At 41.2% G+C, this 26,676-nt stretch overlaps 1 protein-coding gene across 1 annotated transcript in view; it reads right to left on the reverse strand.

Moving 5' to 3' along the window:
* LOC146273495 (copine-9-like) overlaps positions 1–26,676 on the reverse strand; it is a 180,014-nt gene that overhangs the window by 101,935 nt on the left and 51,403 nt on the right. The window contains exon 4 of the mRNA XM_084705201.1: positions 21,419–21,522. Within this exon, the coding sequence (XP_084561327.1) occupies positions 21,419–21,522 (104 nt within the window). The remainder of the gene's footprint in view (positions 1–21,418; positions 21,523–26,676) is intronic.

A 26,676-nucleotide genomic window follows, 5' to 3' on the forward strand; every position in this document is an offset into this window, starting at 1 on the left:
GAACGCCTTGGCTTCCTTCAGTGTGTCGAATTTAAGCGTACTTTCTCCGAAAAAAAGACTTGCAGGCATGCTGGATAAATTAGCTGGAACTTTATTCCCTTATTGTAAAGAGCTCGTCTCCTTGATAGACTGATGCTGAAATCTGGGTACACTCTCAGGGTAGAATTCTTGTACTTTAGCTCATGTTGTCTAGCCCATCGCAGCACTCGTTCCTTTTCCTGGAACCGTTGGAAGCATACAACAACCGGCTGAGGCGACGTTCCAGTATGCTCCGGCTTTTTGCCCACTCTATGCGACCTCTCCAGAGCCGGGGCAGAGTCAAAAACCTCACTGCCCATAATCTCCATCAGCATCTTCGACATAAATGCTACAGGATCCTCGCCCCTTTCACTGTATTCCGGAACGTTGAAGGCCAACCACAATGGATTCATGCGTCTCGACTACGACAAGCACATCCTACAGCAGATGCAGTATAGGACTTATGGAATGAAGCAGACAGAACATCGAAGGATGGGTAATATTTCCCACCCCAGCACAAATATTTCATTATCTTGAGTTTGGATATGGTGTTGTTTTGCTCTTTCTGTTTCACGAAATATAGAAGTGGAGACATTGGTGATAATACCAAGCAGTAAGCACCATGAGACCAGGAAAAAGGATGGGGGATACTCCACAGAGAACTCGAACCAAGTTTGTTGTCATGCGGAGCATCATCTCTATTGATCATCTAGAGTTGATTACGGTCAAATATGCGGTCATGATTGAACACCCTACTAATTTGGATGATGTTTTATGGAATAATACGAAGACAGGGATAGTGCTTCAAGAAGAATTGATTGAACATTCTAACTCTGATCAGCATGTTCGTACACATGTACAACGTAACGTTCCAACACCTGCGAGTATTCTTGAAGTTAGAGTACAGAATCATATTCCTATGAATGAATCAGACATTTCCTTAAGCTACCCGTTAATGACAACAGGGAGGTGTTTGTGCTATTGTGGGAGACGATTGTTATGGAAGAATTCGAGTGGAACTGTGTAGATCTGATTAGTCCAGGGATGCGATTTCAATACAATTTATTTAGATTTTGCAATTACATAAGGTAAGAGATGATAAAGGACAATAAGGAAAGGTCTCCCTCATATAAACAGATGTTAATAATCAATCAATACAGCGGTTACCATGATTGGTCAGTACTGGTCAGTGACAGTTTAAGACAATAAACCCCCAGGCCAGGTCCCACAGTTCTGGGGGGTGTTCCATCAACGTCGCTAACGCAAGTCGCGCTAACACGAATAAGTCTCACTTGGGCAAACGTCAACTTAGACTTAAGCCTGAAGCCGTTCCACTAACGTTCCGTTCCACTAACAGGCAACGCTAATTCAAGCTAGACCTCAATAAGCTTAGACTCTGCAGCCCAGATCAGGCGATCGTCGAAAAGAGGAGTTATGTCGCAAAAAGCAAAGCGTAAAGCAGCAGAAAGGTGTTGTTTTAGCAGCGTAAATTGATTTTTTGAGTTTTTTTTTGTTGTCCCCAAAAAGGGCAATGTTGCCGCAATTAACATGGCAAGGGGTATCAACTTGTCAAACCATTACGACCGTTAAAATGCGTATATTGTAGACCGACCAAATCTACTTAACATATATAGCCTATATATATGCATTTAGGCCTACTGATAATTAGCGTAATTTGATGAGCTGTCTGAAACCGTTCTGACAGGCTAGTCTATGGCCAATATTCTCAACAGGAGATTGAGAATAATAGCCCAAAAAAGAACGTGGGAGCAATTGAAGATTGTAGGATAAAATTCAAAACACTGAAGAAAGCCATGGTTAATTGCACTTGATGTGAGCTAATAATGTTTTTGTCTTCACATCTTGAATAAATTACTTCAAAATAACTTTGCCACACGCATTTATTAACTGATAGGCTAAATGCTGAGCTTTAAGATAAAAGGGAAAGATAACCATGACTAAAATAGGGATTCACTGACTTTTTAGATCAGAAGGTGACCCAAACTGCACACTTTGTTTGGCAGAACAGTTATTTTAAATTGCTCAGCATGACTAGCATTATTATATCACAAGTAGGCTATTTCCAATTAACATAGTCTGCCTCCACAGATCCAGAGGGGGCTTGGACAGTGATAGACTAACTTTGGGAAAGCATGCCCTACTGGGAACATTAGGGGAGACTGTTGGGCACAGCATCTAATTGTCTTCTTTGGAAAGGGCAACATGTGGGACACTGTCATGTAGGGGCAGCATAAAGGGCACTTCATAACAGCACCCTTTTCCATTGGAAGTAAGGGCATGGGAACAGTCCAATTTAGGCCATTATAAGGGCACCATATAGGGTACTGCATCACATTTTCTATACTATAAAGGAACTCATTAAGACATGTTTTTACATTTATAGAGGGCACACTGTCATTTATTGCGCGGGGCATCCTGGGCACTCAAGCATATTTCACAATGTGAATGGCAGACAGTAGGGCACTTGGTCTAATTTTTGCCACTCTGGGCATTTTAGAAACACTTTCAACCATGGGGGCACCAGGCAGTCACCCCCTGAGTCTTCCAATGGCCTGGAAACACCCATGGGGACAGTATATTACACCTATAATATTCGGGAAGCCAGAGGAGAGGTAATATAGAGGCTTGTCAACATATAGGCTACTTTAAACAATTAAAATACTTTATACAATTGAATAAAAAGTCTCCTTGATTCTTTGTGTTTCACGATTACCTGAAAAACTGATGAGAATATTCAGGTACTGCTTGGAGCAAAGTATACCCTTCACATTTCCTGGCATAGTTCAAGAACGTCCCACATGCAAAGACATAGACAGATGCAGACAGACTGAACAGTGTCAAGGCTTGGCTGCAGTGGGTTTGCTTCCTTGTGTGATTCCAGCAGACTACATAGTCTAGGCCTACCTACATAGACTGCAGTCTACTACCCTCCTTTCTACTATTATAGTCTACTCTCCTTTCTATTACTTTCTACAAAGGATGGTAGGCTGCTCTTATGTGTTCATTGCCATCCTTAGATGAGTTGCTAAAATGTTATTGCACAGTATATATATATTTGTGTATATATATATATATATATATATATATATATATATATATATATATATATATATATATATATATAAATATATAATTAATGTTTTATTTTATTTAAGAATGACAATTAAATCTATCTAGATAAACTATGCTGGGCATGCTGAACTTTGAACTATACTTCTTCCACAGATACTGGTCAGGGAAGCATTACTTCTGTCTCTGAAGACCCTTGGGGCTGGTGGGATAAACGCTCTTTGTCTAATCTGAGCACCTTCATCCACCACAGGCTTGTCAAAGAACGGATTCGCCATAATTGATTGTAACTTGTCTTGAGGCTCTGCTTAGTTTCTAAGGCCATATTTTATGTCAATTAACCAATGGCTTTTGAAAACAGATAAAGTGACATTATTTCTTAACTTGTTATTTTATATTATTATATTTTTGGGAGATGAAGTAGACCTAAACACGAGAATCATTCATGTCTGCACTTCAAAAAGTCTGAATTTACGTTCCCGAACACGGACTAAAGTGCTTTGCGCGCAGGAATTTACTCGACTGTCTTTTGAGATTCTGTTTCCGCCTGTTTGAAATTATTTGCAACACATTTTAGTTTAGCTTGACTTTTAGCCTGACACGGATCAGGCTAGTCCCAATCCTTGGTTACGTAGCTCGAACTAGAATAATCCACCTTAATGGAACGGAACTCTCGCTAAAGTAAGTGTGACTTGGCGAAATAAATCTCGCTTTCCCTTAATCGAGGTTGATGGAACACCCCCCTGGAGTTGGTTAATGATACACAAACAGGATGTTTGACTTGGCCATCTCCTTGGCCAAAAGGTCAGTTCTGCCCAACCCCGAGACCTAACTAAGACCCTCTGGCTCTTAGTTAGGAATCATAAAACAGAGTTTCACTCCACAAAACCTCAGTTCCTTACATTTGACTGTCTATAACAAAGGAACTTACTTTTTACCGCTTAAAGGAACATAGATATTGTAACTATGTCAAAAAATGCCAATACACGATTCATGTTGTACGTGTCTTGGTAATTTGTCTAAACCTATTGACAATATTAGAGACATACAGGAGAATATTATTAGAACTAATCGAGATGCCAGGGTGTTAGGAGGATATTATAAGAATCAGATCTTGGATGTTGTAGCTAACATGTTCAAAGGAAATTCTCTACTGACATAGATCATGAGTTGCTGGTGAAATCTTTGCAGTCCATTACCAACATGCTAGTCATAATCACGGGCAATATAGCGGTTAACATTCAAATCTATTACAGGACGTTCTGATACTTCTTCTGAAGGTTAATTCTCATCAAAAGACTCCATCGACAATGGTGATAAGGAAAGGTAGTGTTGCATGCCATGCAATGTCTAATTATGAGCACAAACTTGAATTGAACAGATGGAGAAGGAGAGGTCCTGCCTGAAGAGGAATTCGAGTTCGGCTGACCCTCGGATGAAGACATCTTCTTTCTTGAAACTTCATGCATCATTGATAATTGTGATGGGAATTCAAGTTGATTCCAGACTGGGCACAGGCTTATCAGACATTTGTATAGATTTCATGTGTTGCAAATCGATTAAAATCAATTTACAGATATAGAAAGAGGAGGGAACTGATATGCAGATTTTCTGTGTACAGAGAAGCTTGAGTTTCTTGCTGTGGTCAAGAGGTCACGCAGTGGGCTAGTGACAATACACATATAGATTGGAGAATGTGCACTTTAACCTGTGGAAAGTGCAACATGCAGAAAATAGTACAAACGATGAACTATGACCACATCACTTGTGTGTTGTTCTTCCTATAACTTAAGTTGTGGAATAAGTACCGTTTAAGGACATGTTTTGGTGGTTACTATATTTGTACTGTCCAGCTCATGTATATAATGTCCATCTGAGAGACATGTTTCTCACTCATGCTAGCCACTCTGTTGTGGAATGGTGACATGATCCGACGTCGATGCTAATAACAGGGCTCTCAAGTTTTGAAGACAGGCAAGAGTGACAATCCCCCCCCCCCCTCAGGGGGTCAGAATTAATTAATTGCTTTTTACCTGACATCTTTGAAAGGCAGCAATGATTAATGCATCCATGGCTAGGATATAATAATAAAAGATGACATTATTTTAAAAGTCAGAGGCATCGGGCCTTTTTAAGTCCCGCACTGGGTTTGATCCTGCCACCTTTGACATTCCAAGCACTGCCACTACCAGCTACGCCAACTAAGAGCTAGATTTCTCGTGTTGCAGGTGGCTTATTATTTACCTGAGGAGTGAGTTTCACCGATACACACCGGCTACATCTATGAAGTACTTGTTCTGAGCAGGTGTTGTCAGTGAACAGAGTGTAAAACTGTTGGTTAAGAGACTCGTGAAAAACTGATGCTAATGATCTGGGAAACATTTTTTGACAGCAGTCAAGTTGTCATTGTTTATTTCAAACAAGTTGTGAATTTGTTGTAACATTAAAACAGGAGATCATGACTGTGCTCAAAGTGATGCTCGAACTCCTGCGGTTTGCTTAGCAGGTGAACAAAACTTTCGGAAGACGTAGCAGAATCACGAAAAATTACAGGATATGCTTTTTTTCGATTGGTTGTTGCATTAAATCTTACCCAGATACAATGGTGCTATTTTCCGATTGGCTATTGTATAAACCCTTTCTTTTTTTGGATTGGCTGATAAGTGTCAGGCTCGACTAAGAACTCCAGGGGAGACGCGCTTGACTGCCGATTCCATAGTGAGAGTGGGGCGACCAGAGGAATTTTGGTTGGGTGCTGCGGCATATTAAATATAATTTTAAAAAAACTTCTGTGTGAGAAATACAATGTGTGGCGGGAGGGCGTGACTAAAGACCAAAATGAGTGACTGTCACTCTCAATGCGTGACACTTGAGAGCCCTGTAATAAATTAAGCCAACCACTATATGCATGACAAAGATACAGACCAGAGCCAAAAAAGGTGGAGCCCCGTTGTGATGTCACAGTGGGGAATTTTTCAAGAACTACTGTTTCACAGATACATTTTTTAGTTGTGAGATTTACATAGGAAAGAGGTGTCAATGGACTTTGAGGTTCACTGTGTGTCCATTTTACCCACTGAACTGTCGTTATTCAACTGTGACAAGGTAAATTCGGTTCTGCAATCAATGCCCCTTTAAGCACCAACTGCATCCTGGGCACTGTGCAATAGTGTAATTAAATTACAGAGAACAAACGTTAGTGCTTACACTGTATAGACCTGGCCCCTGAGGGTAAGGTGGAGAAAAGTATTGAGATCCCAAATTCATAGGGGTAAATTCTATCTCTTGTGTAGACTATTTATTTAGAAACTTCCCAATGGTACAGGAAACAATTGGCCTCTCCCAATTGGCATTTAAGTAAATTACATTGGTTTTAAAACCTAGTAATATAATAATGTCTCACCAGGTATATGTAAAGGTGCTGAATTGTGTGCTCTATATGTGCAAAACGTATGTAGGAATAAAAATAAAGTTGCTTTCACATTCTTTATTATCTACTCTTTATTTATCCGCCTATCATCTCTTACTAATTAGTATTGCCCTGGGTGTGCTGTCCACTAAAAGGCTTGGCAATGTCCTATTCTAGCATCTTCTTCCATTTTCTCTCTTTCTACTCTTCCATCTTTTTCTTCAATCTTTTTCTGTCCAGTCCTCCTGTTCCTTTTTTCCAGCTCTGTGATCTACAGGTGGGAGTTCTACATGGCTTGAAGAACATCTAGGACAGAGAGAAGTGTAGCAGGACTGACAACTGGGTGAAAGACAGATGGACTGCCTCACGACCTCCTGCCTCTAATATATCAGAAAAATGCAGAGATCTGAGATCATAGGAATAAAAGTAATTCACCTTTCATTCACTTAATATGAAAATAATTACTCATCAAACCAAATCAGGCTCATAATTATTGTACTGTCACAAAGTTTTAATTTAATGTTCACCTGCAATGCATCGATTGCCTCCTGACATTGTTTTTGCCTTGCCGACTTTAATAATTAGCGTTCCAAAGAATGTGACTTCTTGAGAACAAAAAACTTGGGATAAAAAGGAAATACCCAGCAATAGCAGAGACACATTCCTTTTAAAGGACTGTGCAAGGCTTGCAGGTGATCCACCATCTATGGCATTAGACCTTTCAACACCCTGCAGAGTTTGAAAAGCTCATACACACTCCCACACACTTTCATTACATATCTTTTACCCCACTCCTCTACAAGTCTTTCATCATTTGTCTCCTTCATCCTTCCCTCATGCAATCAATGGAATCCCCCTCCTCCAATCGTTTCAATCTCTTTGCACAAATCCCTATATACAATTTTATGCGAAGGAGACTTGGGTTTGGATGGTATCAAATGAAATTACCACCCAGTAGGATGAGCCTGGCAACGTTAGGGAAATTAGATTTTTTTCACGCAGAGGAAGCAATATACCTCTCCAAACTCTGATGACCTTCATTTACATTGGAACGTGACAGTAGAATTTGGGCCAGCCTTTGTAAACGAGACAAAGGGGGTTGCATTAAAAACGTTCAGTAACCCTGAGCTAAGCTAAGCTATGCTTATTTTCAGTGCACTTACAGTAACTGTATGAAAGCCTTAATTACATTTATTTTCAATAAGAACAAAGCTACAACTCTCTGAATTGGGATGGCTGTGAACTTTTGCATTTCATGATGATAACATTTGGTACACAGATGTATAGATGTAACAAAATCTCTGACAGTGATGAGTCAGCTTACAGAGAGGAGGTTTTTACCCTGACATCATGGTGTCAGGACAATAACCTCTCTCTCAACGTCAGCAAGACTAAGGAGAGGATTGTGGACTATAGGAGGCGGCAGGAGGAGGAGCATGCACCCCTACACATCAACAGATCCAAAGTGGAAAAGGTCAGCTTCTTCAGGTTCCTCGGGGTGAACATCAGCAATGATCTCTGGTCTGCTCACACAGACAAGGTGGTCAAAGCAGTCCGGAAACGCCTCTTCTCCTTGGGGAGACTGAAGAAGTTGCATGGCATGGACTCAGTCATCCTAACTAATTTCTACAGACATATCACAGTCTGGTATGGGAGCTGCACAGACAGGGACTGCAAAGCCCTACATAATGTTCATCATGAGTTCATCATCGGCAGGAAGCTCCCTGCCCTGCACCACACTTACTTACTCACTTAAATAGTTTCTATCAGTTACGACTGATTTCTAAGGTTAAATCTGCATTGTCTTTTAATAACCTTGAAACTGTTATTCATACTTTTATCACCTCAAGTTTAGATTATTGTAATTCCCTTTATGATGGTCTCCCCCAGTCCTCAATCTCTTGTCTTCAGATGGTGCAGAATTCCGCTGCCAGGATTTTATCATCGAAGTTTGACCACATTACCCCAGTCTTGGCCTCTTTGCACTGGCTTCCTGTCCAGTTCAGAATGTTTTACAATGTTATTGTTTGTTTTTAAAGCTGTTTTTAAAATGGACAGGACCCTTCATATATCTCGGACCTCTTACAATGTGTTCTTGATCAGTGCATCATTAAGTACTTTCTGAGTTATGTATTAACTGATGATGATTCATGCATTAGTTAATGCATTAATGAATGATAATTAATGCACCGTGAATACACTTTAGAATTAATCTGGCAGCTTCTGCCTTCTGTCACATAATCACTGGTGCCCCAGTGCCATTGGAAGCCATGCATACCAATGCCATGACACTGCCTCCACCGTGTTTTACAGATGATGCTTCAGATCATGAGCTGTTCCAAGCCTTCTCCATAACAGTATTCACATAGCCCTAGGTTTCAAGTAAGCACCCGATTTTACTTGGTTTTAAGGGGTGTATACCCCTTAGTCTGAGCCCTACCCCTAGCTCAAAAATAGTATTGGGACACCACTAGCTCTCACGGGAAGGCGCAAAACTAAGGGGAAGGTGTAAGGGGGAGTATTGGGATTTGGCCTAAGCTCAGCACCATGGATGACCAGGCTTTCTGTTCTGCCGCTCCTCGGATCTGGAATGCCCTCCCTGACCATCTGAGGGCACCTCAAACTACTGAGACTTTAAAAAAAGCATTAAAAACATTTATTTTTTTGCAGATCTTATGAGTTTTAATTATCTAATTGTATTTTATAATGATGTTTTACACATCTTAACTGTAGCACTTTGAGATTTGTGTTCAAATGAAAAGTGTGTCAGAAATAAAATGTATCATTATTATTAGATGCTGATTAATTTGAGGTTTAGCCACTAGGGATTGTGAAAAGGAGCAGAATCAAATAATTAAAATGTACTTGTTACAAATAAATGTATACTTTTTATATATTGTCTTATGGAACATGGAGCACCAGTTTTAACATGTGGTTTAGATTTTTAGGTCATACACTGTTGTTTTGTGTACATGTGAAAAGCACAAACTCACCCACAGCAGACCAAATGTACCTACAGGTATATACAGTAAACTGAGCTGAATAGCACTGATTTTTAAACTTTCCATTTCTCCTGCATCCAAAACGTTCTTGACAAGAACTGATTGTTTGCTTCCCCTCTCGTCTACCTTGACCTGAACATGTGCTCTTGTTTGGAGATTATCAATATTCACTTGTGAGTGGCCATAATGTTTTGGCTCATCAGTGTATACTGTGCACATAATATTTTATCCCTATTGGATTACCTTTTAAGGACAGTATTCCGTCTAGCTGTCTTACCCTCTTTCTGACCTCCAGCAGAGTCAAACAGCTTAAGTTTGTATTTATTTTTGAGCGTTAGAGAAATTCAAATGACACCGTTCTGAATTTTCCTTTTCAATTTTGTGACTTCATGTGACCTAGATGAACCATTTTTAAGTAATTTGAACACACCGAGTGACATGTGTGATATGCCCCTTTGCACCCATATCTCTTTTGAACTAAATCTGAAATAGCAGAGAGATATAATTATCCTGATTAGGTAATTGGGTAGAAGTATTGCAAAAAAGACCCATGCAGATGAAATACTTTATGCTGTCTATCTTTAACCACTGGTCTGGAGTTGAGTACAGCTCTCAAAGCATTAATGCAGGCTCTGACTGTAACAGCAGTGGGAAGAGACCTGTTTTAAAGTTACTGTATTTCTCTCTAGCCCTTATAAAATTGAATACTGAGAAGATAAAAAAATAGAACAGATCTATGAGTACATTTTCCTGTAGCCAGATGAAACATATGTGCAAATGACCAGTTGAATCCAGTGTATTCAGTGAAGAGCACACATTTTATTTAACTTCCCTGTGTAATGAAGATTTATCATCTGTCATCAGATGATAAACACACTATTGTGAATCATACTTTTTGCTAATGTTATGTTTCTTTAAGCCCTTTGCATACCAAATGTACCACTTGCTACCTCTTTTTGATTGAGGGTGCTAAAAATAATATCAGAGAGGGGGGTGGAGGTTTGAATAATTCAATATCCCTCACTAGGGATCCACCATTTATTGGAATCCACACTTATGACTTGATATCAGAGAAATTACACCCCTCCCTAGGATTTGGTACAATACTGTATGAGACAAGAGCACTGAGTTGATTTGCATTCTTCCTCCTTCTCCGTTTCTATTGCATTTCTAAATGATGACAGCCTTGTCCTCACATCAACATTATCATACATTTACAGTGATGCCTGGATATGATACACTGATACCCTGGTTTCTCGTCAACATGTTGTATTGATATAAGATTAGGAAAAGGTCAGCTTGCGCTGCACTTGTCTGGTTACATACCACACCAAGTGATCATTGCTTGTCGTTTGTCTACCATTGAGGCATGTACAATCAAGAAACCAAGTAATGTTAAATTATGGACACAAATGTATCAAGACAATTTCTTACATTTTATATTTTATAAGTGTTAGGAAGAGATTTGGTGGTAAAAAAGTATTTGATGTGATGCATATGAATTTGAATTGGAGGTGATGAAAATGCATATGAATTTAAAAGACGATGTAAATACGTATGGGAATTTGTGATGTGATGTCTTTTCAATTCTTACATTCATCCTTCACAACACAAACATTTATAATTTAAGACGTGGTCTTAACAGAAGAAAAATTGAGGTTACGCAAAACCCCACCCTGAGATTGGAGGAGGAAGAGGCAAGGTAGTCATGTGTGTACAGAGTATAGAGCAGGGGGCTCAGCACGCACCCTTGGGGGGCCCCGGTGTTAATAAAAAGGGTGGAGGAGGTGTTCTTGTCCACTCTGACCCTCTGCGTGCGATTAGTTAAAAAGTCAGCTATCCAGTTGCACAGTGTGGTGTCTAATCCAAGATCATTTAACTTGGTCCGGAGTTTGAATGGTCGGATGGTGTTAAAAGCCGAAGAGTAGTCCACAAAGAGGAGCCATGCATAGCTGCTCAAGGTGCTCCAGTAGAGTGTGGAGCACAATGGCAATGGCATCCTTAGTTGATCTGTTCTCCCTGTATGCAAATGGATATGGATCAAGTGATGGTGAGATAGCTGCTTTAATATGTTTGATGACTAGTCTCTCTAGGCATTTTGCAGGAATGGGGGTGAGTGCCACGGGTCTGTAGTCATTTAGACATGTGATCTTAGACTGTTTGGGTATGGGGACTATTATAGCGGCCTTGAAGCAGGCTGCGACTCATGATGTAGCCAGCGACATGTTGTATATGCCGGAAAAGACGTCCGCCAGCTCCGCTGCACAGTCTCTTAGCATCCGGCCCAGCACTCCTTCTGGTCCGGGTGCTTTCCTGATGTTGAAGCTGCGGAAGACACATCTCACCTCATGTGTGCTCAGGACCGGGGCGGAGTCCATGGGGGGTAGAGGGGGCAGGACAGGGTTGTGTTTTCCCAGTCAAAAAGGGCAAAAAATATGTTTAGGTCCTCAGCTAAGGTGGGACAGTCAGCTGAGGGAGGTGGAGTTTTCCTCTTACAGTCCGTGATGGCCCTGATACCCTCCCAGACCTGCCTAGGATTTGTGGCAGTGTGGAATCTGGCTTCAATACGCCTCTTATGTTGTTCTTTGGCAATACTGATGCTCCTCCTTAAAGCAGTCCTGGCTGCACTGTATGCCTCCGGGTCACCCGAGCTAAAAGCACTATTCCTAGCCCGTATTAGTTGTTGCAATCCATTTGTCATCCAAGGTTGTCTGTTTGGGAACACACGGAATTGTCTCCAGCATTTTACATTGTCCACACAGAAGGAGATGTGCCCTATTTATGGGGTAATTTGTAACAAGATACATTTTGGCCCATCTCTGCCTGTCCCCAGAGGAGCCAGGATGGCGTCAGCCATCCTTGATGGTGGGCACATGCCCTTTTCAGAAAAGGCTTTGGTTCCCGGTATGACACAAAAGTCGCCACCGTCTGCGTCAAGAATTCCTGGAACGCAGCGATTTGACTTAATTGGGATGTTGCTTGAGTTGACCACATCTAGAACTAGAAATGCCGGCACAAAATGACTTGATGTGCTGGTGTGACTTTGGTGTTGGTGTTACTTCAGCCCGAAATGCCAATCAAACACTACGCCCATCAGGGTTTAGATACAAACAATAAAGACACAAACTCAAGTGCATTTTTGGATGTTCAGTTTAATGCTACAAGGGGTAGAGGAGATAACGTGACTGGTTGGCCCGATGTATGTAGTCTTTACCAGCAGTGTGTAGGCCTACGGGAGGGTCAGAGTTTGCGTAGAGGACCGCACAGTCTCCCGTAAAGTTTGTTTTTCATATATATATTTTATATATTAAAAAAATATATATATTCCTTTGCGTGGAAAGTGTTGTACGCACATTTTCAGCCCCGTTTTGTGCGTACGCAAGCTTTATAAATGAGACCCCAGGGCTGGTTAAAAATAAGGAGCAAAACAGGATGAGGCCCAAACGGTAGTCAGATAAATGGTCAAGGAGTCATACAAGATAATCAGAAGGCAGGGAACAAGGGGTGATTCTAAACGGCTTGGTAATGAAAGCTATAAAAACGGAACCTCACAAAGCACCAAGGGTAGATGGGAGCACTAAATAAGCAGTGCTAATATGCAACATGTGCTAGTACTCAGGTGACTGTGATCTAAGAGTACAGTTGTGTTTGTGAGAGGCGGGTTGTGGGTGTGTTTGAGAAGGAACTGCAGGTAGAGGGCGTGAACGAGCTGGAGGATGACTGAACAGTTGCATTTTATAGTAACAATTAGTCCTGTGAGCATACTGTGAGTGTTTACAGTTTTAACATTTTGACATGACATGCATTTATTTCTCTTTCTTCAACATGCATTGGCAAGTGACTGCAGGTTGAACTTTGGATATTTATTGTGTGCCAGAGAAAGAACAGGCTGTATTAAATAATTCAACACTAACGATTTATTCACTGGAGATTAAGACTCCTCCCTCCACCCATGGTGGCAGTCTTGAGGGAGGGGGTTCACAGAATCTGAACGGGTGTGCCACCTGTATGAGTTTATGTCCTTCTATTGTTGAGCATGTGTCTGTGTCTTTGAGAGGGGACGTCTCCTTTACTTCCTCTACTGTTTTCAACCACTCCAATTTCCCAAACGATTATAGGCCAGAGACCCCTTTTAACACACACAAACACACATTGCTAAACTACTATGGACAGATCATCACTCCTTTTAACACACATAGGCTATACACCCCTCAATTTATGGGTAGACTGATGAGTCCCTCTTCCATCTATTCCTGTATAACAAGCCAGATAAGGGGGTTCCTATCAGTTCCTGGAGCCGAGTGTACCAGCTAGGCGTACTCTGACTTAGAACTGAAAGTTACGACTAGTGCACTAGTTAGACTTAAGCCCTTTTTGTGCTGCATCTGGGTGTACATTTTACTCCTAGTGAGGAGCAGGCGTAAATGGTAACATCTGACTAATATCCATGGTAATTATAATGTAGCCTACAACAGTTTGATCGCACATGCAGCACGTCTTGTTTATAGGCAACATATAGAAAGGGAATTAAGGCGAGAAAGAGTCGTCCGTGAATGCAAAAATCCACTGTTAATTTTATTGGTGATCAATTTCCAAGCTGATGGTTTCTGTTTGTTTGTGTTGATATTATTAAATGTCCCCGTGAGCACGCTTCTATTCTGAGTAAACAACTCTACAAGTTTTCTCATTTCTCTATCAGTAAAATGTATTTTCGTTTTGTTTTTTGATCCATGGCTTGTTTTGAAGGGAGATAGGCTATCTATAGTAGCCTGGCTGCCAGCCCAACTTCTCCCCGCCCACAAAAAAATTTGGTCGGGAAGTTGTGTCTGGAGGGTCTCGTATTGGGAACAACTACATAAAACCAGGATCGGGACGGACCAATAAAATTGCCAGGGCGGGCTTTATACGATGATGGACAGTTGATCAACAGTTACGTAATCAACAACGTCATGAAAGAGCCCTTGGGTTGAATTAGTTTTCAACATACAACATATTACGTTGCTCTGATTGGTTGTAGGTCTATCCAATTGAGCGAAGAGGCATTTGTTTTACGAGTTCGGTTGAAACACGCCCCGTAGTCACAGCTCAACGGAGAGTTTTCAGACTCATATTCTAACTAGAATTATGAGTATGACAACGTCAGGCTATATCTATAGTGCACTTTGGATAGGCTCTTAAATGTGTTGCTTGGCAACAGATTTAATGCCCAGCTGGAGCCGAGTGTACTACGTCGGTCTTAGCTACGTCCGACTTTGTGATTTGAATTTACACAAAGTGCACCAAGCTTGACAAACCACGGTCGTAGCTACGCCTGGTTTTAAGATGCGCATCCTTGTGAAAATGCAAAAGCGTCGATCGTTGCCAAGCAACACATTTAAGAGCCTATCCAAAGCGCACTCTATAGCTAGCCTATCTCCCTTCAAAACAAGCCATGGATTTAAAAAACTAAAAGAAAAGGAAAATACATTTGACAAATTAGAAAACTTGTAGAGTTGTTTACTCAGAATAGAAGCGTGCTCACGGGGAAATGTAATAATATCAACACAAACAAACAGAAACAATCAGCTTGGAAATCGATCACCAATAAAATTAACAGTGGATTTGTGCGATCACAGATGACTCTTTCTTGCCTTAATGCCCTTTCCATATGTTGCCTATAAACAAGACGCACTGCATGTGCGATCAAACTGTTGTACATTATAATTACCATGGATATAAGTCTGATTTTCTTACTTACACCTGCTCCCCACTAGGCGTAAAATGTACAGGTGAAGCACATAAAGCACATAATAAGTCTAACTGGTGCACTAGTCGTAACTTTAAATTAGTCGTAACTTTCAATTCTACGTCGGACGTAGCGTAAGGCCCATCACACCGTAACGTTCTGGTCAACGTTCTCTGAACGTTGTAATCGTTCAATTTCGAGCGTTCTAGGGGGAGGTGGACACATCTGGCGTGTAACTAACATTTGACTATAACGCATGACTAGCGTGGGACTGGCACATGAGGAGCGTGTAACAGCGATACATCGAGAGAACATCCCATAAAACTATTAGCGTGTGATGACGTGTCACTGGGTCGCCATGACGTGTGAAGACAGAAAACAATAAAAACGATGCGACAAAAGCAAACGATGGATAACAACAAAGTAACGCTAGGGTAACGACTGACTAACGATAGCCAAACGCGTGCAACCTTAGTCAAACGTTCCACAAACATTCTTCAGCGTTATCCAGTGTTTAAAATTAAATGTTGAAGAACGCTGGTCTCCATGAGAACTTTTGTGCATGTCCAAAACCTTTTTTTTGGACCAGCGTTCTCCGCCGATTACCAGCGTCACCAGCGTCCACACAACGCTATTCTGGCGCTATACCAGCGACCGTGGACGTTTACCAACATTTCCTCTAACGTCATAGAATCTTGACCAGAACGTTTTGGTGTGACGGGGCCTTTACACCCAGGCGTACGCCCAGCTGGTGCACTCGGCTAAGGGGATCATTGGTGGGCCTTCACTCTGAATATTACGTCATTTTGTTAGCTGGGGAGTTATTTAATCAGTTCAAAGCCGGAGGGGTCAATGGGATCTTATTTTGTAATGGAGGCTACCCACTAAATGCTGGCTACACCATTATTGAACCCACGGACTCAGTAGGAACAACTCTACAATGCCACCCATACCACTACCCGCTCGATCATAGAGCGATGTAGTGAGAGTAGAGAGATGATTGCTCAAGCACAGGTAAGCACATAATAAGCACCATAGACAGAACTTTTTGACTATGGAATAGCTACTTACATAACCTAACCAACAACCCCCCTATATGAAATTTAGGTTCCACTGTCTTCACGGAGAGACAAGGATGCACCCAGAGAGAGCCTGCACAGTGATAGCAGCTTGCACGGTGTTGCACAATATCACAATAAAAAAGAGAAAACCTCTACCAAGGCATGACCCTTTGCTTTTCCTAGATGAAGAAGCCCCTGCTATCTCTGCAGCACAAGAAGATGTTGCCGGGCCACTTGTTCGCGCACACGTTGTGAACTTGCTGTGGGCATAAGTGTGAATGTGTGTGTGTTTGTGGGAATACAAAAATAAACAAGCTAGGCCTAGACACAATGGTCGTGTAAGCCTCTTTTATTATAGGCAATTGATAAAGCCATTATGGCTGGAAAACATAAAACATATTGTTTCGACCAGTTGGGCCATAGCCTAACTCTCCTTTTTTCGTTTGTTGGTTATTGTATTGCTTTGTTTCGAGGTTAAAATATATTTATGGTGGTCATACATCTCAGTCAAGGTTCTTATTTCCGAATCAGAGAAATTACTCTTTCTTTTTTTACGATCCTCCACAGCTAATTAGACATGGCAACGCACGTTCCATTCTTGAATTCCACGGGCACTTTCATGAACGCTCATGTTATGACCAAGCTTAGTTAAGACTGGTGTTAACTTCTGTTGGTGCAACAGGCGTTAGATATGGGCCTAAGACCGGTCTTAGCAAAGACTAGTTGGTGCAACCCACTCCAGAACTGTTAGAAAAACTGGTTCCAAAATAGCTTAGCCCTCGACTTTGTAAGACATGTGTAGCTAGCACGTGGCTGATCACTTTTTGAGGCGGTCAGTCGGTCATGCACAGGGCGCTCTATAAAACTAAAATAGTTAGATTTAAAAAGACCAAAAAGGTAGAGGAGGACAGCATTTAAGAGAGAAAGCGATTTGGGTCACGAAAGTCTTGAAATTTGAGTGAGAATGTTGCCCGGTACAGACCGCATTGTCAAACGGCAACCATGTCTTCACGTCATGTCACAAAGTTCATAATTTTACAGTTTTACAGTCAATTCTACATCTAAAAAGTCGAGCAGGGCAGCTTTCAAGAGATATGGGAATTAGGCTTTTAGCCAGCTGGTCCGATTATTTTTCAGATTTGTTGAAAGCTCACATGACATGAAAACTTCACTTTAGGAGGTTATTTAACATTACTATGAGTTCCCCTAGCCTGCCTTTGGTCCCCCAGTGGCTAGAATTTTCGATAGGTGTAAACCAAGCCCTGGGTGTTCTTCTCCGCCTTGAAATGAAGGCTCAAACGCTCTGTTTGAAAATCTGCTCTGTGACGTCACAAGGAGCCTCTGCACAACCAGTAGTCTATCTTAATTTTATTTTCGCTGGAAATGCGCCAACACAACCGCTCAAAGTTTTGCATGTCTGCGCCAAACATTTCAGCCACCACTGTTTCCTTAACTTGAGCCAATACAAAGTTGGCCTTGCTGACCGTCTGAAATTAAATTCTGGATCAGAACCCCTTGGTCCAGCTACAAAGCTTGGAAGTAAGTCAACTAACGCTATATCATTTTGTTGCTTACTATATGGTTACCTTGCTTGCTACCCTTTAAATCTGGCTGTAACATTAGCTATGCAGCTATCAGCTGAGGTACTGTCACTAATGTAAAGGTAAATAGCATCAAGTATGTGTGTGAATACACTTTCTGTAACGCCAGTGTTGTACGCTTCGTTGTTATGTGGATAACGTTCTGCTGTTGGTGTTATGGCGCGCGCAATATCCGCCTTTCCCCACATTGAAATGACTGAGTGTGCAGCTCTGCAAACCAGGGTTATCAGATGAGAATGGGCAAATTTGAGGTATCTTACAGCAACGGGTCTATGAGCCATTGCAATACATCCACTGTAAGCATTAGCACATGGTGCCACCTCTCTCCTTCTCATTTAACATTTAAAGCTACAGACACAGAAACTGGCTGAATTTCAGGAAAGAGACTTCAGATACAGTATTAGGGGACCACTAAGGCCTATATAAAAGCATCCAAAAACAGCATTTCATGTGACCGCGGGAGACTGCGTCCCCGTTACACTGTTTTGACGTTAGCCTCTGTCAGACTCACTCACTGGCAGTGTGCACAATGTTGTATTTCACTCCATTCTACACCAGAAACGTCACGGAGGACTGCCTAACGTAGATACAAGCCTGATAAAGATAGCCAGTATCTCGGATTTCTTTAACCGAGCCTGTTTCATTCGTCATTTGCCTGATCACTTGGTCAGGTTATTTAAGGGTATCGGGGTCATGTGATTTTTGTGCATAGACAAGTGAAACGTAAATTTATTTGTCCAAAGGCCAAGAGCCTCAAAAGGTTAATATCAAGAGCTGCAATCCAGTGGCCGGGGATATATGATGACCTGATTGACACTCCAAGTGTAATAGACCGGGGAGAAGTTCGTCTTTTGCAACCAACATGCGGAGTTGAGCCTGCTTGACAGTTGTGTGACGTAGGGTGATAATTGGTCTATTGTAAAGGACAATTTATACTTCTGCGTTTTACGGACACGCACACAGGGAACGCCCTCTCCGTCAGGGAACTCCCTCTCCGTGCCCTCTCCGAGCCCCTCGCAGAGCTCTGCGTGCACCTCCTTATTTTCCTGACCATCCGTCCGTCATTTTACGGATACCCCTTGGCTGTGATTGGTCCGTACTAAGAACTGATTGAGTCAGGGGCGGAGGCGGGGTTGCCATGACCAACAAGAAAACAGAATCCTTTGACTGCCATTGTTGTACGTTTTTACAATTCATATTTCAGCTAAACAGTACATGTAAATCAGCATCTGAATTGAAACGTGACGAGAAATGGGCAGTGTAGTTGCTGAAAATGTGCTTATTTTATTGATGAAACGGCTAATTTGTAAATTTCCTCCGACTTTTTGATAACCGAGCTAGTATCAAAGTGCCGCGCTATCTACTGTTCTGGCGGTGAATTGCGTTCAGCACGCAGAGCCGTGGGAGTAGTATAAATTCAACCAATCCGTCCCACTCTGTGCGTGCGTCTGTCCGTAACGGAGTCGGAGAAGTATAAATCGGCCTTAAGAACTGGAGATAAGCAGGTGCTCCTACGTTAGCAAGCTGAACTAGTTTACATGGCTACAGTAAGTAGTCTAGGTGTTTTCGCTATCTAGCTGTTATTGCATTCCTTGCATATCAGCAATAACAAAAAGCAGATGAGATAGAGCTAGCCAGTCAAACTAACATTGACATTTGATTGTTGCTTAATCGGTGATTTAGAAGAGCGTACTGTTCAAACTATCTGTACGAACATTTAATGTAGCAAACTAACATGTTAGCATGCCAGCACAGACAGCCTAGAATACCATATTTCTTAAAGGTTGTCCTCAAATAAACGTCGCCTCGAATAAACGGCGCACCAAAAATGAAAAATGTGTAATAAATCGAAGTTTAATGGAATAAATACGGTAATTATGAAAAAATTATAATCATTGGCGACACCAATAGGCCCCCAAATCAATTCTGCATAAGGCCCCATAAAGGCTTGGGCCAGCCCTGCGGTGGTGGATTTTCAAGTCATTTCATTTTACATTCTCGTGCTGTCAGGGGGTGCTGCAGCACCCTCAGCACCCCTAGTTCCCGCGGCTGTGCACATGTATTTATTTAAGCAAGTTTGAAGCTCATGATTTGTACCCGATGTTTCTGGTTGGACCTCTGTTGACGTGTCTGGCTCTGGCACACGCGTAATGTTAGGGTCATTACCAATCTCTCTGACATGACACTGATGCTGTCTCTGTCAGTGGTAGAGGACCGGGCTACATGGGAGAAGTAGCAGTACGCAAGCAAAAGTGCCGGTACGCTTAAGAGTAAAAAGTAAATAACTAAATGTAAAATGTAGAAGTGCCGGTGCTGCGTACCGCTGCGCGTCGGGCCTAACAACACCCTTGAACACGTACTTCATTGACGATACAGTACTGCCTCTCGTACCTTATTGCTTAAGTAACTGGTTTGGTGCCCATGGTATTACTGTGCTTGATTGGCCAGCCAACTCGCCTGACCTGAACCCCATATAGAATCTATGAATCTAGGATCTCAATGCAAGGCCTCAGTGCAAGATGATATTGTCAAGAGGAAAATGACATACACCAGACCCAACAATACAGACAAGCTTGAAGGCTGCTATCAAAGTAACTTGGGCTTCCATAACACCTCATCAGTGTCACAGGCTGATTGCTTCCCAGCCACGCACTGATGCAGTAATTTGTGCAAAAGGAGCAACGACCAAGTAGACTGCATAAATCAACATACTTTTCAGAAGGTTGACATTCATGTATTTAACATTTGTATTCAAATATTTTGAGATACTAGATTTTTGACTTCCATGAGCTGTGAGACGTAATCATCAAGATTAAAACACAAAAGGCTTGAAAGATGTCACTTTGTGTAATGATTCTAGAATATTTTAAGGTGTCACTTTTTGGATTAAAAAACGGGAAAAAATAACTTTTTCCATGATTTTCTGGGGGAATGCACTTGTATATTGTATCTTCACCCCATAGCGGTTTCTTATTTTTCTTTCTCTTTGACAACATCAAAAAACAACTCTCGCCCCTGACAATATCTCTTTTCACCCTCTGTTACACCATCATCTGGCGTAACTGATGCTTCCAGTCCATGTGAGAACCCTGACTGCATACGTGATCACTCTTAGACTTGCTCCTATTTTATTCATTTTTCCCAATAAATGTTCCAGTTGTGTTTGACCTGGTAACCAGGGTACCAGACCTGGTTTACAGGACAAAATATTATTATTAGGTGGAAAACTGAACTTGATAGTAATTGCAGAAGTTTTCAAAGGAAAATTATTTGACATACCCGCATTTACTGGAAAGATTAAAGGCAATATTTTCTTATATTTATGCATATTCCACTAACCAAGTATGATTAATTGGTTCCATTTAACATGGTAGGTATGAGTTAATGGTCAACCTTAAGGAATGTGAGGTGTTAAGGTTTGGATTGGATTTAGGGTTTTCCTTCACCCAAGGTGTAGGAAAGAGAGGGATGATGGACACAAAAAAGGTGAGAGCAGCCATGTCAGCACTTACACATCAAAGCGAAGGTTCTGCTTCTCCTCGAAGAAGAAGTCCAGAACAAACTTTCTCACAAAGTCCGGGTTGAGAGTGTTGTCGATTACTTCAGTTCTGCCAAACTTCAGGAAAGAAAAAAAGACAATATTTTTTTGGGAAGACATTGAGTAAAAAGAGAAAGTAGGAGGGAGAGTGTAGGTTAAACGGACATGTCAAATGAGCTGTGTTTCAATGGGGATTAGGCAGATTGTGTGGTACAGCAACCTTGTCAATACACTGTTTAACAAAAGGTTTGAAAGGGAACTTTCTTGCTATAGGTTAGATCTTCAACAGCCTCAATCAATAAGGATTATACTAATTTCAAAGGCTTTTAAGGTGAATTTGTCATCTATAGGGTTAAAGGCAGCACTTAAGCTCACCTTTGCACACTACAAACCAAAAGATAGAGAACAAGGCTCCACATCAAGGCTGACCCTTTTCTGCAAATGCTATAGGGTTAGGGTTAAAATTAAAATACAACCTCCAATCATGTGCTAATAACCCCCGTCGGCTCTGCACCTCACATTCTCATCTTGCTCACTGGGAGGAATGATGAGCTATTGATCCACATTTCGTCACAACCTCCTGTGTTGAGGGCAATGCCCTCAACGCTTCCAAATCTTCTCTGGTTCAAATGATATACTTAAAAAGGGATCTCATGAAGAGGAGGGTATAAAGCTCTAACAAGCATGTATCCCCGTTGTAAGAATGTGACCTAGATTGGTGGAGACTATAGTTATTCTAACGGGTGTGTGTGTGTGTGGGGGGGGGAGGGGGCGTCAATGTTTTCATAGGGCAGTTGTGGCCGCAGATAAATCAAATCAAATGTATTTCTATGGCCTTTTTACACGCAAGCATGTCACAGAGGGCTTCACATACACCCATAAAACTGCCCTCAGATAGTCAAGATTTATAGAAAAAAGTTTTATATACACTCCCAGAATCCAAAATCTGGAAATGTATGTTTTCTACATGGAAAATTCCCCACAATTTAAAAGTTTAGCAGGCTTGTTATCCTTCTGGTTCTCTCTAAACAAATCCCAAGACTTCAGCCAGATGTGGAAGACTGCCGCCTATTCAATGTTGTGCAATAACACAGATGGGTAAACTATGAAACAACCCCTAATGTACACACACAAACAAGAGCAGGCTGACTTACAGACACATGCTTGCGTACATGCACACACAAACAAAGCACACACAAAGCACACACTTGGATGGAGCATTGGGTGGGGGCGGGGCAAACAGAGGTGTAGCAGAAGGTAGCTGCCATGGATGGAATCGTACAGGCTCCCTCTGAGAGCTCCGACAACGATGAAAGGTGCCAAAATGTACAGCAGAAGCAGCGGCTCTGCAAATCATCCATAAAGGAGAGTGCGATGCTACATCAAATCGTGCTTCTTCCCAGTAGCCTCATGCATCTGTGTATATGTGCATGCAGATCCCTTGACATGCCTTGATGAATACGACAGCAGGGGGTGGGCAAGATTGTGTGTGTTGGGAGATGGTACGAGGAGGAAGTGGAGAGAAAGACGCAGCAGTAGCTGGATGGCTGGGGTGAAAAAAAGATTCCTTTACTGATTTGAGGTTGAGTCACTCACTGTTTGATCCCTCACTTTTAAATAGTGCCTACTGCAGCTTTGCAGGTCCCGCAGTCTAGTAGCTATAGTATGCAGCTATACTATGTGCTGTTCATTAACAAGTATCCTCGCGCCTCCTTTGGGAATATATTGCAGGGCCAGTGTGTGTGGGTGCACAAACTCAGTTTGACCCTAAGCAGGGTGGCTTTATAAGATGACGCTACAGAGTGTGTATTGATTAGGAAGACTTTCACAAGAGTGTGTATGGAAAATATGCAAGTCTCCAAACTACAAAAGGGTCCAAAAGAGGATTCCGGATGGAAAGGCTTGTTTGATTTTCAGGAATGCTGGTGACATTACAATCCTTGAGACCCACTTGTTTTTTGTGATTGTTGAAGAATGTGTGTGTATATGTGTGTGTGAAATGTTTAGTTGCATCTACTTCCAACTCATCTACCCTGCAGGTCCCACTGACCACCCTACAAACACCTCTGCCCCCACCTACAACCCACATAGTTTCTTTTAAAATAACAGACACACTCAGTTTTTTTTTTCAACGAGTTTGTAAGCTGAGAAATGTCAGACAACATTGTCTAAGCTTGTCTTGACGGCAGTGCTAAGCACGGTGGTGACCGGAAAAATGAGCTTGACACAGCCACTTGGTGGGTCCTCAGGGGAAGTTAAAAAAATCAAACTTTTATCGCTCTCAATATGACATGTCCCATCTTCATAATGAACTATCTGCAAGAGGCCAAGAAGAATCCTAATCGAAATGGGCAAAGGGGATCTGGGATCAGTTCCAAAATAAAGGGGCAGTGATGGTTTGTCAGTTATCGCACTGGTTGGAGAGGGATCCTCATATTCGGAAATGTTGGGGAAAGTAGGTAGGTGGAGTTGCTGGCTCCCGCTCTCGGTTGGGTTTGGGATTCAGGTTCTCTGGATCTGTACACTTATGAATATTTCAATCTGAGGAAAGAGACAGGAGGGGTATCTGTGCGCTTGCATGTGCGGAGACACAAACAGAAGACACTTGGTTTTCTCCACCATTATTTAAATGCAAAAAAATTACTTCCAAGCAGTCTTAGTCATATGGTAAATATAATATTTCATTTATATTGATTAAAATATAATGTAATTTCTGCTAATTGCATTCAAACAAGCATGGTAACGAAGTTCTTCAACCCAGCATCCCACACTGCCTTGCCACCATACAGTTTTGGAGGGATACCGCTTACTATCAGCAAGCTTAAGCTAGATGCTGAGCAGCTGAATGGAAAACGTTAGCATATGGGGCAGTCCAGGCAGCTCTCCAACCCGGCAACCCAAGCAGAAGGAGAAAGACGCTTTTCAAGCAAGTCCAGTTTTATAAAAAGCAGACAGGGAAATAGATTGCACGCAAAATGAGCCAACCTCACATTGAAGAAGCAGAAGCCTTGAACTGTGGATAGGTGAAGAGAATTTAGGAGTTTTAGAATAATAGAGTTTGGAAATAGCACTTTCCAAACATTCTTTTTGGAAATTTCAGTCCTTCTGAAGCAGGGGTGTTGATCGCTAAACACTTATCGGTGATCAGATTGCAACCCCTGATCCAGCGCTTCAGGGAATCTAGCATTTTCACCAAAGTCTCTCATTGAAGCTCATACCACTCATAAGTGACATTGTTTAACAATTGGCTCCTCATTGAGGTAGGTGTAGGATGGATGTGTGACTCTTTAAAAGAGTCAAAGATAAAGCTTTGATCTTAATATAGGGCTAGTGTTTAGCTCTTGATTCATGGGTGTATATCGACCACCATGTACTGTGTATATACAGTTTGTGTGTTTGCTTGAGGGTGTTGTGTCCATCTGTGTGATTCCCTACAGAGGTAACTACTGGGCAGCTTTGTTAGCACATACACAAAACAGAAATTTCAGAAAGAGATAGAAGTCATCTGTGTGTGGGTGTGCTTGTCCATCTGGCGCAAAGAAAAACACTAGTTTCTAGTATATAAGATTTCATTTACATAAATGGATAAACTATGTTTAATTGAAAATGTCATTAGTTTAACACAAGCAAAATAAAAAGCCTCTCAATACATTATGGTTTGGCTAGTAGGTAAACTTAATTTACCTTGTGATGACTTTGTGCTAGATCATCTTTAAATAATGTAAAATTGAGTTAAATTGCTCATTTTAAAGATGAACATCCAATTTAATGACTTCTTGCAGCTTGTTTAATCATATCTTCTCACCACTTACTTGGTAAGGACTACTGATATTTTCACTGAAGTGTACTATATATTGTCAATTCAGATTTTATATTTTATTAGTGTTTTGTATATTTTAATGTTACTGTACCTCGGCTAATGTAGCAGTGTAAAAACATACTATTCCACTCAAACTTTATCATGATTATTATACATAGTAGGGGTGGGAATCTTTTGGTACCTCACGATTTAATTCGAACCAATTCATAATTTTTCCGACGCTTCCACCAGAGTGAGTTATTTTTCCAAAACGGAAGCTAGCTAGCTTTAGTTAGCTTCTGTTACCTAGCATAATACTCGTATTATACAATGCTACTACCTGCTAGTGTTACTTGTTAGCCTCCTAATTGTACATTTTGACATACAATATCGTTTGTCATATAGTTTTTGTCTATCGGAAAATAGTCGGTTGGAATGTTCAGAATCACACGTGCGACGTTACTCCGTGGGGCCCGCTTTCAAACTATCGCACATGTGCGACGCTACTCCCTAATAGGTTAAATCAATTTGTATTTTTTTATAATCGATTCACATACATTTGTGAATCGATCTGAATCGCTAGCAGACTGAACCACGATTCAAATGTGAATCGTGATTCCCCCACCCCTAATACATAGGGTAATAATAATGTAAATATGATGCTGTTCATGTTTGATAAAGTGTTTGTGAACAGAACTTTAACCAGTGCATTACATTGTGTAAAGTAATAATTGAATACATAATGTATGGTTATTTATAACATGCAGTTGTAGTAAGTACATCATACAGAACATTGGGCCTCATTCTCGAATGCAGTTATGAAGAATTTAAGAAGGAATTTCTTCAAAATAGAATTTAGGAAAACATTTGGCATTCATGAAAGTTTTCTCATCTGGGATTTGTTCTAAACTTCAGAAGACTTTCCGAACTCGAAATAGCAGTAAATTGGCCAGAGTTGTCTCAAATGCGATTCCTTAAAAACCACAAGCATCAAAGGAATCGCATTTAAGAAAACTCTCTGTGTTTGAAATGTTAATGAAGTTATGAGAAATCAATTCTAGACTATGACAAGCCGTTTTATAATTTAACCAATGAATTCTTGATATCCAAAATTCCAATTCTTGATATCAACAATTAATTGGTTAAATGATAAAACAGCTTGGTATAACATACATCCTCGATTTTAATAATTATAATAATTAATCTTGCTTAGTGTGCACACTGTTAGATCCAGTGGAGAACAATTCCACTGCTCATCTTACTGGTCTGATGTTGCACCGATGCACCTGTGCACCGGTTGCTTTTCACTTGGACATAACAAGCATTCCTGTTGCTTTCCTAATTGTGTCGATTCTGACTGCACACGTCACTGCTGTTGCATGCCCTTATAAGGAGCTGTTGGGCGTGTATGTATGCAAATTCAGCAGCACGAA

The sequence above is a fragment of the Hypomesus nipponensis genome, chromosome 9, assembly GCF_054491055.1.
Source record: "Hypomesus nipponensis isolate SF chromosome 9, ASM5449105v1, whole genome shotgun sequence".
NCBI classification, from domain to species: Eukaryota; Metazoa; Chordata; class Actinopteri; order Osmeriformes; family Osmeridae; genus Hypomesus; species Hypomesus nipponensis.